The 15,557-nt window shown below is 36.8% G+C and overlaps 1 protein-coding gene across 5 annotated transcripts in view; it reads left to right on the top strand.

Annotated features, from left to right (window-relative positions):
• Window positions 1-15,557, top strand: part of nwd2 (NACHT and WD repeat domain containing 2) — a 52,525-nt gene that overhangs the window by 22,583 nt on the left and 14,385 nt on the right. For 4 of the 5 annotated variants that reach the window (XM_083541226.1, XM_083541227.1, XM_083541224.1 and 1 more), the window contains exon 4: window positions 6,690-6,806. In XM_083541226.1, the coding sequence (XP_083397352.1) occupies window positions 6,690-6,806 (117 nt within the window). Of the gene's footprint in view, window positions 1-6,689; window positions 6,811-15,557 lie in introns of those variants that run through there. The other variant, XM_083541228.1, reaches the window with a different exon arrangement.

Raw genomic sequence — 15,557 nt, 5'->3', positions numbered from 1 at the left:
ACATGAAGAAATTTCAAGCATGTTAATATTTTGCCGCCATATTGGTTTTCGTTTATCTCGATCATGGGTTATCTCGGCGCTTTTTGGCAAACCCCTAGGCCAGCGACATAACCGGGTTCCACTGTATATAAAATGAATTGTTCACTGCACACGTTGTCTCTCGTTATTTTTCTTTGGTTATTGTTCACTGACATTTAAACTCAATGTCTTCATACTCAGGTTATGGTTTATTTGTAACTTTGTTGTTTTGTTTCTTTGTATGAATGTATTACATGTTGCACGTGAAATACATTTATCTGCACTTTTATCCATCTCCTCTCATATTACCTGACAACAGTTTGTCATTTTAACAGATATGTTAATCTGTGTATTATTAGTTGTGAATTATGCAGACCATCCCTGTGAATCAGCTGTTACTATAGAAACAATAATACATTGGAACATGCATATTAAAATAAACCTCTGATTTGAAGTAAATCCAGCATGACTGTCTGAGCCATGGTGTAACAGAAAATCAACACCTTTGGACAGTCAGATTCATGAATGCGTGGAGTGCATGGAAGTGATAATAACAATGGTCAAAGAAAAGATGGGAGTATCTGTGGCTTGTAAAAGAAAAGAATTTATTATTTTATAAAATAATTTATTAATAATAATTCATTAATTAATGAATACAACTATATTTGTGTCAACACCTTTTTTCTTTATATATATATATATATATATATATATATATATATATATATATATATATATATATATATATATATATAATATATATATATATGTGTGTAATATAATTTATATATATATATATATATATATATATATATATATATATATATATATATATATATATATATATATATATATATATAAATTATATTACGCAGAAAATGATCTGCCTTGAAACTTGGACAAAAGTTCATCGACACCATGCCATGCCAAGATTTATATGTGCTTTTTAAACATCCCATTCCCAAGTTTAGTTCCCATTTGCTGTATTTTAAGCTCCACTCCTCTGGGATGATGTTTTACTAGATTTTGAATTGTACTTGTGGAGATTTGTGCTCATTTAGCCACAAAAGTGATATTAAAGTCAAGTTCTGATGTTCTCTCTGGTAAGGAGGCCTGGGGTGCAGTCGGCATTCCAGTTCATCCCAAAGGTGTTAAATAGAGTGGAGGTCAGAGGCCACTCAAGATCTTTCATTCCAACCCATGTAAGCCATATTTTCGTGTAGCTCGCATTGTATACAGGGATATTGTCATGCTGGAACAGGTTTGAGTCTTCTACTGTAGTTTAAGTGAAGTGAAAATGTAATGCTACAACATCCATCCATATGCATACGGTTAATGAATAGCATTCACTACAAACCCAAGCAAATGCACTGCCTCCAGCCACAATGTTAAAAACCCACATTACAATTCATGATTTATAAAGAGCTTAATGATTTAGTTAGCAATCACTTCATTCGATAGAACAAAAAGTTTGAGTTTACTGCTGCATTGTTTACAATCATCTAGAAAGACATCAGGAGTGTAAAACATGCTTTTTAAAGTTGTATTCATATATGGTAACTATAGCTTTTGCAGCTGATTGTATACATATGTATTAGCCCTCAAGCAAGGCTGCTTTTTTTCCAGTTTTCTGCCTGGCTTCATCCCCTGCTCTCTGAGGCATACTTATAAATACCTAAGCATAACCATAAAGCCTAATGATTATACCTCCAGGAACTGTGTATTTATTCACCAGAGTATATCAGTATGCTATTAACAGGAGCAGAATCATCATATTTAATGATAGACTTTGTTAAGAATGTTCTTTTAAGTATGTGTTAACATCAAAACAACATGGTGACACTCTACACTACTCATAATCACCACATTCTGTCTGTTCATCTAAAGACTGATGCAGATAAATCCTCTATGTGATTCCATGGGGAATTTACATAGAAATAAGCATACAAACTTTCTTCTTCACATAGATGTGGCCAATAATTATGCAAAGAAAAAGACATGTTTTTGTGTTCTACATGAGTATGAAGTCATGAGCTCTGTCAGCAATCCACTATTTCTTATTAATGTTTACCAAAAAATTATAAAATTTTGAGGTGGATACTGATGCAAGGTAGTGCATGGTCTGAACACATATGGCAGCATGCTAGATCTTTGATATTCATCCTTCAATTTTGAAAAGCCCAGTTACATACAATTCCTTGCTATACAACTAAAATGAAATTTTTTATCTGAAATAGTTGTCAGGCAAATAATTTACAGATATCTACAGAAATGGATGTTGTACAAAAGGATCTGCTACAAAAGCTGCACAAGTTTATATTTAGAAAACTGGAGGCACTGAACTATGACTAGTATTATTCATATATTAATCACCTCCCCCACCGAATATTTTAAGTACTTAGTGTTGTGGTCCATAGACACTAGGCTTATTTCTCTTTTGAGAGGGATTTTGTTGAAAAGAAAAATCCAACTTGCTTAAGTTCCTAACCCATAACTGTATTTCAAGTTTTATGGTCACAACAAACTAAAAGTACATTATATGGCCAAAGTAGGTGGACACTTAAACCTCACACAAATATGTGTTTTTTCCCAAAATTATTACCAAAAATTGAAAGCGTATGTAGCATTTCGATTTTCTGGATCCAAAAGGCACAAACCTGTTTCAGAATGACAGTACCCCTGTGCATAAAGAAAGCTTCATAAAGATATGGTTTGCCAAGGTTGAATTGGCAAAACCCAGTAGAGACCTGACTGAACTTTAGAATAAATTGGAATGCAGACTGTGTGCCAGACCTTTTCACCCCCACCTTAGTGCCTCACCACACTAATGTTCTCAAAGCTGAATGGGCAAATACACACATTCATACTGTAAAATCTAGAGGAAGGCCGTCCCTGAAGAGTGGAGAATATTATAACAGTGAAAGGTGATACACTTGGAACGGAATGTTCGAAAATCAAATATGGTTGTTATGGTCAGGTGTCCACAAACCTTTGGCTGTATAGAGTGTCAAATCAGAGTGGTGTTTTACTCTTAATAATTATCTGACATAACTGTCACCAGCATGACTGTCATTTTTATAGGTCTAGAATCTGGGCTATAAAGAAATAAGCCCATAATGCTAAAAGAAATTGAAAATCTGATGTTGATTAAAAAAAATGATGATGTGTATGAAAACAGAAAGGTCTAAGTCTTGCTATCCAAGTTAACCCAGAGAGTGTGTGTGTCATTATGGATTTAAAAGCTGCTTTAAGACCGTGTCTACTACTAAAGGGCACTATGCAAAAAACAGGTATTGGGCGGAAACCTAAGATAGCAGGTACATGTGAGCTGGTCATTAGTGCACTGGTGCTAAGATGTTGCTTTATTATGTTGTCAATAAGTATCTGGGGACTTCCTGTCATGTCCTAATTACCCATTGTGTTAATCCATCCTTCCTGCCAACCTATATTAGATGAAAGCTTTGTGGTATGTGTGTAAGCATGTGTTCCTTTTACATAAACGTGAAGCTCACAGTCTTAGATGTTTGGGGTATGGAGGTTGGTTGTATTGTTCGCTAATGGTGAAGTATGGACGGCTCACTGGATTTTGAAGTCAGCATTTGTCATATGAAACTGTATTAGAGTTGCCTTTGGGAGAAACCTGTTCTATTGTTTCAAAGCCCAAATTACTTGAGAGGCTTCAAAGGTGTGTGTGTGTGTCTGTGTGTGTGTGTGTGCGTTTGTGTATTATATATATATATATATATATATATATATATATATATATATATATATATATATATATATATATATATATATATACAGTGAGGAAAATAAGTATTTGAACACCCTGGTATTTTGCAAGTTCTCCCACTTAGAAATCATGGAGGGGTCTGAAATTGTCATCGTAGGTGCATGTCCACTGTGAGAGACATAATCTAAAAAAAAAAATCCAGAAATCACAATATATGATTTTTAAACTATTTATTTGTATGATACAGCTGCAAATAAGTATTTGAACACCTGTCTATCAGCTAGAATTCTGACCCTCAAAGACCTGTTAGTCTGCCTTTAAAATGTCCACCTCCACTACATTTATTATCCTAAATTAGATGCACCTGTTTGAGGTTGTTAGCTGCATAAAGACACCTGTCCACCCCATACAATCAGTAAGAATCCAACTACTAACATGGCCAAGACCAAAGAGCTGTACAAAGACACTAGAGACAAAATTGTACACCTCCACAAGGCTGGAAAGGGCTACGGGGAAATTGCCAAGCAGCTTGGTGAAAAAAGGTCCACTGTTGGAGCAATCATTAGAAAATGGAAGAAGCTAAACATGACTGTCAATCTCCCTCGGACTGGGGCTCCATGCAAGATCTCACCTCGTGGGGTCTCAATGATCCTAAGGTAGGTGATAAATCAGCCCAGAACTACATGGGAGGAGCTGGTCAATGACCTGAAAAGAGCTGGGACCACCGTTTCCAAGGTTACTGTTGGTAATACACTAAGACGTCATGGTTTGAAATCATGCATGGCACGGAAGGTTCCCCTGCTTAAACCAGGCACGTCTTAAGTTTGCCAATGACCATTTGGATGATCCAGAGGAGTCATGGGAGAAAGTCATGTGGTCAGATGAGACCAAAATAGAACTTTTGGGTCATAATTCCACCAAACGTGTTTGGAGGAAGAAGAATGATGAGTACCATCCCAAGAACACCATCCCTACTGTGAAGCATGGGGGTGGTAGCATCATGCTTTGGGGGTGTTATTCTGCACATGGGACAGGGTGACTGCACTGTATTAAGGAGATGACCGGGGCCATGTATTGCGAGATTTTGGGGAACAACCTTCTTTCCTCAGTTAGAGCATTGAAGATGGGTCGAGGCTGGGTCTTCCAACATGACAATGACCCGAAGCACACAGCCAGGATAACCAAGGAGTGGCTCTGTAAGAAGCATATCAAGGTTCTGGCGTGGCCTAGCCAGTCTCCAGACCTAAACCCAATAGAGAATCTTTGGAGGGAGCTCAAACACCGTGTTTCTCAGTGACAGGCCAGAAACCTGACTGATCTAGAGAAGATCTGTGTGGAGGAGTGGGCCAAAATCCCTCCTGCAGTGTGTGCAAACCTGGTGAAAAACTACAGGAAACGTTTGACCTCTGTAATTGCAAACAAAGGCTCCTGTACCAAATATTAACATTGACTTTCTCAGGTGTTCAAATACTTATTTGCAGCTGTATCATACAAATAAATAGTTAAAAAATCATACATTGTGATTTCTGGATTTTTTTTTTTAGATTATGTCTCTCACAGTAGACATGCACCTACGATGACAATTTCAGACCCCTCTATGATTTCTAAGTGGGAGAACTTGCAAAATAGCAGGGTGTTCAAATACTTATTTTCCTCACTGTATATGTAAAGGTATTTAAGTGTTTTCTTTTATTTAATCACTTATTAAATAGCATACCCATTTTTTTTACTCATATATTTAGTTTGTTGGTTTAGCTTTTTCTATTTTAGTTTATAAATTATGTTTGTATATATTTTTTTCCCAAGTTATCAGTCAGAATATGAACTGATGACTATGCTGCATAGTTAATCCAACTGTCTTTTACTTTTGTCTACTGTATTTAGGAATATACACTCAATCCGGACCCATTTTCTCACAATTAGACACGCACACACACACACACACACACACACACACACACACACACACACACACACACACACACACACACACACACACACACACACACACACAGCTCAGATGCTGAAGTGATAGACATCTCTACTGCAGTGAGTTTGCTGTTTGGATTATGTGTGTCAGCAAAACTGATTTTGACAATGTGTTCAAGGACATCTCCACACCCTGCAATTCAGGTGTTCAGGAAATGTGCTGTCTCTTTATATTATGCTGTTTTTTCCACACCCAAGACACAGAGGCTGTCTTTCCATTCACACATATAAAATACGAATCTAAGCAGGTAGGGATGCAAAATAACACCAATCTGCTGTTATATGTCTCTGTAAAAGGACTAAACGCAGGATGAATCAGACTTTATATCCTCTGACATTATATGGATATGTGTGATGTTGTGTGACACAAAAGAAAACTAAACCGTCAACAGAAGGCATTTTACATTGCACTGCCATCACCCCTGCGGCACATAATTTGGTAACAGAAGCATATATAGGTGTACAGTATAGGATAACACTATTATCATAGCTCTGAGGTGTGCATTTGTATATGCATGTGTATATATCACACTTAGATGTCCGAGCTCGTTTTCAGTGTTTTGGGGAAAAGATTAATTTTAAGATGATCAACAGGGTTAACGATGCTACAGAAACACAACAGTGAGATAGGGAAAGAAAGTGTTTTTACAGAAAGACCAGTCTTCCTTGCAGTGTGCTCATTAACACTGTTCATTTCTAGCATAATGCTGTCAAATCTGTTTGCTGTGTGAAAGCAAGACTTAGCTCCCTATTGAGACAATCCAATTAGACTTTCTTTTCATCCCTTTCTTCACTCTTTCTTTCTCTCTCTCTTTCTCACCTTTCTGCTCATTAAAGTCATACTATGTACTGTAAAAAAAAAAAAATAAATAAATAAATAAAATAAAATAAATTAAAAAGGTAATTAATAATTTAATAATTAACTAGTCTAGTTGTGTGTGTGTTTTAGGTGGTGGACCTGTACTGGGGTGTGGACCCAGAGGAGTGGGACAGTCCAGAACTACAGAGACTGCGGATGAAGCTTTTAGAAGAATGCCTGAAGACATCTGCAGGTCCATGCTTTGTTGTGGGTATATATGACCTTCTATCAACCCTTAACAGTAAAATTACAAGCTTACATTGTGTCTTTGTCCTAAATTATAGTTAAAACTCACAATTTTATATATAATCCTATTTTACTAGTATTGTTAAATACAACCGGATATTGGGTTGACACGTTTACATTAATTGTGTAACGGTTGTTTACGTTATATAAATCATAGCTGAAAGAAAGAACTAAATTATAGAACAGGTCTGCAACAGTGAATAGACGCAGTAAGAAGAAAAGGCTCAAAGTGACATGTTGGCTATTATGGTTCATGTGTGTTGGAAAAACACTGCAGCACAGTGTCGGAAGAAGAGTTTTGGAAAACGATTGATGCAGGCGGAGTACTAGAGGATTGAAAAGGCAGAGCATTGGACAGCCCGCGAAGCAGAGTGGTGCATGACTAGTGAGATGAGTGTTAAAAGATTAGCAAGGGAGAGTGCTGGAAGACCGGTGATGTAAAGTGTTGGAAGAACAGCAAGGCAACATGTTAGAAGACTCGTAAGGCAGAGTGTTTTAAAATCAGTGATGCAGAGTATTGAAAGACAGGGAAGAAACTGCAACAGTGCACACTTGGTGGGGACAAATAATATTAACCAATAACACAATGTTATGTTTCATTTCACAGCAGTGTCTATTCCAAAATTGGAAAAATGTTTTACTCTGTGTGTTTCCTATTATCTTTATAATGTGTGCTCAAACCTCTATCTGAACATAGATGCTTGGTATTCCATTGGCCACTCTGTTGTGTGACATGCATTAAAGACAATTATTCATATGCTAATCAAAATCTGTCTCTGCAACTGACAAGTCCTTTGCATAGTCTGCTGCCTTGTAATGAACAACGTCTACTTAAGAACAAGGCAGTTCGTCAGCGGCTGAATAATCTCAGGTGTTCCAGCGGAGCATCTGGACGAATCCCAGATGCCACCCAGCATTAATGAACTTTAGACAAGTGCAATGACAAGCACTAATCACTGTTGTTTTCAACAACTTTAATCAAAATGTGGCAAAAAGAGAGGACAGGTTTTTGTAATAGCCATTCTCCATTGGCATGCCTGTGTATGTGTGGGTGTGTGTAGTGCTGATCGCTGTCAGGTCAAGTGCAGATGAGAGATCAGTGCACAGGTGTGGGTGAGATTGATGTTAAATGATTAAAATGTAAATGAGTGATGTGGGTGAGTGGTAGGAGGATAATTGGAGTCAGAGAATGACAAGTGGAGTGAGTGGAGAAAAAGAGAGCAGGGAATACCGTTGGTCCCCCATCCTCCCACTGTCCTTCTCGCTGTAATATATCTCTTTCTGTTTCCCACACTCCATGTATGTCTGTTGACTGTCTGTGTTTCGGTCACACACATACGGAACACACAGGGTGCTCTCTTTTCCTTTCTCGCAACACTTTAAAAGCTATCCCTCATTTTGCTGCCTTCCCCTTCATAACTCTCTCAGGTACTCAAACATCCCTTTTCTAATTTAATCCAGGTTTCTCATTTTCTCTCTCCTTTCCCCTTATCTGTGTTTTCGGTCATCCGTCTTTCACCCGCTCTCATGCTTCATTTAATAGATCTTGTCACTCTCTCTATCTCTCTTCCTGTCACTCTCTTCCACTTCACTCCTCGTATTTCTCACACATCTATATCCTTCCTGTCCTCCAGCAAATCCTGAGTTCCTCTTGCCCTCTTTCAAACTACTTGTCTCACCTCTATGAAATACATAATCTCTTCCTCTGCACACACTGCTCCAGTTTCCGCTGAATTCAATTAGGCTGTGTTTAAACATCTGTTATCAACATCCCATGAAATAAATGACGAACTATCAGCAAAGCTGTCCGTAAAACGTGGACATGTGCAGAATATTAACCTTTCTTTTATAAAAACCTTTTTCTGCAAACAGCTAAAATAGTCAAACATAGTCCTTGGTTGATTTTTTAACTGCTTTCTACAGCTTGGGAAAAGTTTCTATCTAAGGCATTTTGTTTGAGCTCAGAGTCTGGAGACGCCCTGGTTAGTCTGTTCTAGCCCAAAAAAAACCCTGCTTTATTATTCCCTAAGAGAATTAGGTCAGATCTCAGAACTGTGAGATGTGCTTTGCTGTGTCTCTAGGTAGAGAGATCAGACGTTCGAATTCTCAAAAAAAAAAAAAAAAAAAAAATGAAACCCCTGAGGAAGTGATGTAAACAGGTAAAAGGGTCAAGGAAAACCCATGCAGACTTCCCAGATTTGGATATCCAAACAGCAAATTCTGACCTATTTGCAAGCTATGTAAAACATAGACTGACCTTTGAGTCTTTTCTTAGCACTCTGTGAAAGAAGAAGACAAGATATCTTTTTTTTTTCCAAACCTCTCAGTGTGTGTGCTTTTAGACACTTGATATGTAAGGTGTCTGGAAGCAGTGACAGTCGATGTCCTCGCTGTTGTTGTGCTGCGCTGTTGCTGGGAGTCATGTATGTATTCAGGACTGTTTATTGTAAACTGGGAACCCAGTGTTTGATCAGAGAAAGGAAAAAGACAAGAGTAGGGGGCTGAAGTTGACAGTTCTGGGTTGCATGTGTCAGTTTGAGTCTCCAGAGACGGACTCTGTGCAGATTGGAGCTGTTTAATCTGACTATGGCAGGCAGACTGAGAGAGAAGAGAGAGGGGAGAGAGAGAGGGAGAGAGAGAGAGAGAGAGAGAGAGAGAGAGAGAGAGAGAGAGAGAGAGAGAGAGAGAGAGAGAGAGAAGTAGAAGAAGTGTGGACATATTGAAATATAAAAGTAGAAGTGGTAGGTCTGATGCTCTGATGAGTCTGGCATAGGACCTATTTTCAGTAATTATGACAATCTGTGGATATTGAAGCCCTGCTTGATTTATTCTTTTATCATATACTATACTCTCTATACATTGTTTGATATTATATACTATACTATCTATTCAAATTTAATTCTAAACAGGTATTGTTCATATGATACACACAGTCATTATGAGTAACTGCTTTAGGTACAGAAACGGAGCATGACCCGTATGCTATACAATTCTCACTAAGCCTGTGACACCTCTTTAAGAATAAAAATTGTGACTCCAAGGTTTATTTCAGTTAGTAGCCAGAAACTTCACAGCTCCTGTTAGAGGAGAAGTGCAGCTGACACACAGTCACAGAGCCTCAGGCACAAAGAGGTGGTGGAAGAGATGGCAAAGGAGAGAATAGATTGAGGAAAAGCACAAGAAGAAAAATAAAGTATTGTTCAGACAACCACTTCAAAGAACAGCTCTGATATACAACTGTGTATTGCTACACAAGAAATGACAGAAATGCTTCAAAAGACATAATGTAGTTCACCACAATATACTGTTCAAAGAAATTTGAAAATGAAAGACATTTAAAGTGAGTGAACTTGGCTTTTTAGTGTGTGAAATGTCTTCGCAACCTAAAAGTAAGACAAGACAACCAATACCTTTCTATGAACCAGCGGATTCACATCTTTAAAATAAAAGTATTTCAGTTGATCACAACATTATCTTCATACTTTCTTCCTGCAGATTTTAATAAAAACAACTAATTCTTATCAAGTGCGACAGAGCAAAGTGATATATCAGGTCTTTGCATCAGATATATCAATGACTTGCTCTCATTAATGTGTCCATGAATAACTTTTAATTAGTTTATTTTGGTCTCAGCACTTGCTAGGAAGCCTTTGGTTGAGCAAGTCTGTATAAACCTTTAAAGGGCTTAAGACTTGTAATCAAACATCCAACTAACCAATATTTCAAAATGGGAAGAAAAAAAAGATTAGATATGGTAGTGCTTCATCTTTACCTAGTTGGATATTGGATAAATTATGTGAAAATAATACAACCGAAAATGATTTGATATGGATCAGATACACCAGTAGTCATAAAAGACTTGAAAATACTTTCCAACAACTCGTTGTGCACAATGTAATTTAGTATAAATAAAAAAATGACTACTGGCCAAAGAGAAAGTTTTGGATAAGAAAATACCCAAAACTTTCAGTCATACTGGCATGTTTATTTTATTCTGGCTAGGTTTATTTAATTTTTTTTGACAAGTATTAATTTTCTTATTTGCACATGACACACACACAATCTTTGTGGCCAAACTCTAAATCTTTTGGGCTGAAACCAGCACTTCCCTGAACCACCGCCTAGGCAGCAACCATTTACCAAGTAATTCTTCTTCCCAATATTTATTTAAACACCATAAACACCACTATGGATGTTTAACAGACAATTATATATATATATATATATATATATATATATATATATATATATATATATATATATATATATATATATATATATTAAATTGTCTGATAAAGATAAAGTTGTATCTAAAATGCTGAAAAAAAAGGGTAGAAAAAAAAAGAGAAGAAAAAGAAGTGTACATTTGGTTTTATATGATACAAATATCCAATTTGTGTTATTGCCTCTACTACTGTCAGCCTTCAATCCACAATACATCTGCATGTCCCACTTATTAGTATAGATGTACGGATCTTTTTTTATTATTTGTGCAGTTAAGAATTCAAGTCAGGTCAAGAAGCTTTTTTTGTCGTTTGAACCATATATAGTCAAGTCAAGTCAAGTCAAGTTTATTTGTATAGCGCTTTTCACAACAGACATTGTCTCAAAGCAGCTTTACAGAAAACAACAGTGAAGGTGAATGGTGTGCGTTTGTCCCTGATGAGCAGCCGTGGCGACAGTGGCAAGGAAAAACTCCCTTAGATGATATGAGGAAGAAACCTTGAGAGGAACCAGACTCAAAGGGGAACCCATCCTCATATGGGTGACATCAAAAGTTTGGTCATAAATCTTTCAACAATACAGAACAATTTGTGATCATCATAGATCCAGCATCAGCTTCTCCATGCCAGGGCCTTTAAACACTCGGCATCTACTTCTCCATGATCATCCATAGGTCCATAATCTTCACGAGGTGGGACGTGACTGGAGCTGGCCAAACCTCAGGAAGCCTCGGGATGGGGAGAGAAAGAGAAGCAGTGGAGAGGAATTAGCGTAGCTGCTGTTCATGATATTAACAGCACAAGTTGATAATGTGCATGTGATCAGATGTTCTGGAGCACAAGGTTGTGATGTGATGTGCGTGATGTGTGTTATGTGTAGGCTTTGCTAAAAAGATATGTTTTTAATCTACACTTAAACTGGGAGAGTGTATCTGAACCCCGAACACTGTCAGGAAGACTATTCCAGAGTTTAGGAGCTAAATGTGAAAATGCTCTACCGCCTTTAGTGGACTTTGCTATTCTAGGAACTACTAGAAGCCCAGAGTTTTGAGATCTCAGGGAGCGTGACGGATTGTAGCGTGTTAAGAGACTGAATAGATACATGGGAGCCAAACCATTTAGTGCTTTATAAGTGAGTAGCAGTAGTTTGTAGTCTATTCGAAACTTAATAGGAAGCCAATGTAGGGACGATAAGATTGGGGTTATATGATCGTATTTTCTTGACCTAGTAAGAACTCTTGCTGCGGCATTCTGAACTAACTGAAGCTTGTTTATTAATGATGCAGGACATCCACCTAGTAATGCATTACAGTAGTCTATTCTAGAGGTCATAAACGCATGGACGAGCTTCTCTGCATCAGATATAGATAACATATTTCTTAGCTTAGAAATATTTCTAAGGTGAAAGAAGGCTGTTTTTGTAACTTGATTGATGTGATTTTTAAAAGATAAGTTGCTGTCTAAAATAACTCCCAGGTCTTTTACCGTTGAACTATAGATGACGCATTACATAGTGAAATGAGACAACGTTTCACCAGAACCCTGGTGCTGCATAAAAACAATGAAGAGCTACATCACACAACATAGAGCTACATACAGAACACAGAGCCTGAAGTAAGTTGTCCCAAACCAGGCAGTGATGCAGCTGCTCAGAATGCTTTCATTAGTCCATTTCCTAAATCTTCTCAAGAAGTAGAGACATCTTATCAACATCTAATCTTCATGCAGCTACCAGTGAATGCTCTTTATGCTCAAGAAGGTGAAACTCATGCGCCCAAAAGCAATAGCTACTGCTCAATTGTACTGCAAAATTACATCCGAAATATTCACCGCCACTTGTTGATCATAAATGTGTAGAAATCAGCATCAAATTCAGCACTGTTTCATGAAACACTTTAAAAACAATCTGAATTTGCTTTATATTAGAAATACATCCTCATTTGTTTAGATGTCACAATAGTGAGGCTCTAAATGTAAAGCAGCCAACAAGCAACTAAAAGCTAAGGATAAATAAAATAAAGAAAACAATTGAACATCTGAGGAAAGGGATAAACACGAAGCAGGGACGAAGAATGAACATCCCAATGAAGCAGAGTCTGAGGATGCTCCAAATAAAGAGACAGTTATGAAGGAGTGTTCAAATTTTAGCTCTGTATATTTAATGAAGCACAACATGGTAGAAAAATTAACCATTTCCAGTGTTACCTGTGGTTCTGCGAATTCTTTTAATAGCTTGGTTTTTAATCATTTTAGAACTTTAATATTTCAGATCTAACTGTGTCACAGAGACTGAGAGTAGATGCTGATGCAAATGCGGTTCATCATTTTTAGTAAGGGCGAAGGCAGAGAAATCCAAAATGTCAGGTACAATCAAAGTCAAAACACAGGCGTAGGTCAGCTGATAAGCCTGAAAACTAAAATTACGAATCAAGAAACAGCCAATAACCTAATAAAAAGAAACTGAGCACCATTTCACAAAGATATTGTGAGGAAGAGTTTTTTTTTCATAGTGTGAAATGAAAACAGGTGTGTGTAATCAACAATCCATCATCAGGAATGAGTTAGTTGCTGGGATTTCTGGAAAGTGTAGTCCAAAGTGGTCATATTTGTAGGCCATGATTTATTGTGCAGAGTGGAGTTCATGACATGTATGGACCTAATCAAACTAAAGCCGGGTTTAATCCAAACCTTATTATATGTATACAATGTTGTGATCTAATATACTCATACTTATTTAAGTGAAAAACAGATGATTAAAACAAATAAAAGTGTGTCTAGATTGTGTTTTTAGTGTTGATAGTAAATGTATATTTAATATATATATATAATTTTATATATAGATTATATATGATCTAATCTGAAATCCTGTCTCTGAATATCCTGTATGCCTACATCACCATGCCCAGGTCAGCTCTACGAGGTGCCTTTGGTATGCAAATGTACCTATTACACAACTGAGAGACTAATGAGCTGCTAAAGATCCATCTGCTCATTCTTATTCACATTACATGTTTACACTAAACACTGACACATACAATTTAGGTTGAGGTTCCCATATATGTAATTATGATTGTTATTTGCTTTTTCTTTTTCAAATTGTCATTGATGGTTGCTCTCCATGTGTTGTGTATTTACCTTCAAATTAAGTTTTTTTTTAATCAGGTTCCTCCAAAGCTCAAAACAAGTTTAGGTTAATGCCTATTACATCAACTCCGAAAAAAAAATAGCCAAACTGCAGTTTATATTATTTTTTTTATAGTTATTGCAAAGAGAGTTATTCGCTCATACAGTGGAACTGTGAATTAAAAATAACAGGCCAGCAAACTGTCATGAGTCCTTAAAACATCCGTATACACTCACACCTGCGAGCACAGACAATATTGATTATTGTATGACCTTGTCAAAAGGCAGGTGGCACTGCAGTGGTGCAAACACACACACACACACACACACACACACACACGCACACGCAGTGAGGTGGGGAGTAAGAAACAGAGAGAGAGAGAGAGAGAGAGAGAGAGAGAGAGAGAGAGAGAGAGAGAGAGAGAGAGAGAGAGAGAGAGAGAGAGAGAGAGAGAGAGAGAGAGAGAGAGAGAGAGAGAGAGAGAGAGAGAGAGAGAGAGAGAGAGTTCTATGTCTCTGCTTCCCTCTCAGACAGTCTAGAAGTGTGTGTGTGTGTGTGTGTGTGTGTGTGTGTGTGTGTGTGTATGTGTATATATATATATATATATATATATATATATATATATATATATATATATATATATATATATATATATAAAATTTTATTTTTTTTCCATGTGTGTGTTTTGACATAGGTATAGATTTCACCACAGCTGCATTTCCACTTTTCACTTATAATCACTTTTCTCTGAATAGCTCACATGTTGAGACATGAGATTATAAGTTTTGGAATGTAAAATACCTAAAATATAAAATGTTGGTCTTTTTCTTCTGTTGAAATTTTTACACTTGAGTGTACAAATAGTAAAAACTCTACAATATCACTTTATCACTGCATTGGTTATACTCATTCAGCTGACCTAGCTAAAAAAACTACATTAATCTAATTTTTTACCTTTTTTATTCTTTTATAGATCATTAAATTGTAAACTACTTCAGAGGTGTTCGCTTATTTCCATAATCTGTCTGTCTAGGATTGATATTGTTAATATATTTCACTACTCATTTCAGGACATGAGTAATAATGCAATAATACTGGCAGTAGCATGTCCGTTTTGGTGTCTGTGCTTTCTCTAATTAAGTGGAAAATTAAAATAATTATGTGATTGTAATTCTTATGAAGGACATTCATAATTCTGGAGTTGATTGTACAGACACATCAGTGCATGGGAGTTTTGTTGCCAGGAAAGTAGTTAATAAAGACCAAGCAGCAAATTTCCCCAGTGTTGCCTTGATCATGAAAGGCTTAATGTACAAAATCCATAATTGACTTTTCCAATGACTTTTTGATCGCCCTGTATCCTGA

Source organism: Silurus aristotelis, assembly GCF_946808225.1.
Source record: "Silurus aristotelis genome assembly, chromosome: 5".
NCBI classification, from domain to species: domain Eukaryota; kingdom Metazoa; phylum Chordata; class Actinopteri; order Siluriformes; family Siluridae; genus Silurus; species Silurus aristotelis.
The sequence above is the reverse complement of the archived record's forward strand: the minus strand, read 5'-3'. Positions and strand labels throughout refer to the sequence as shown.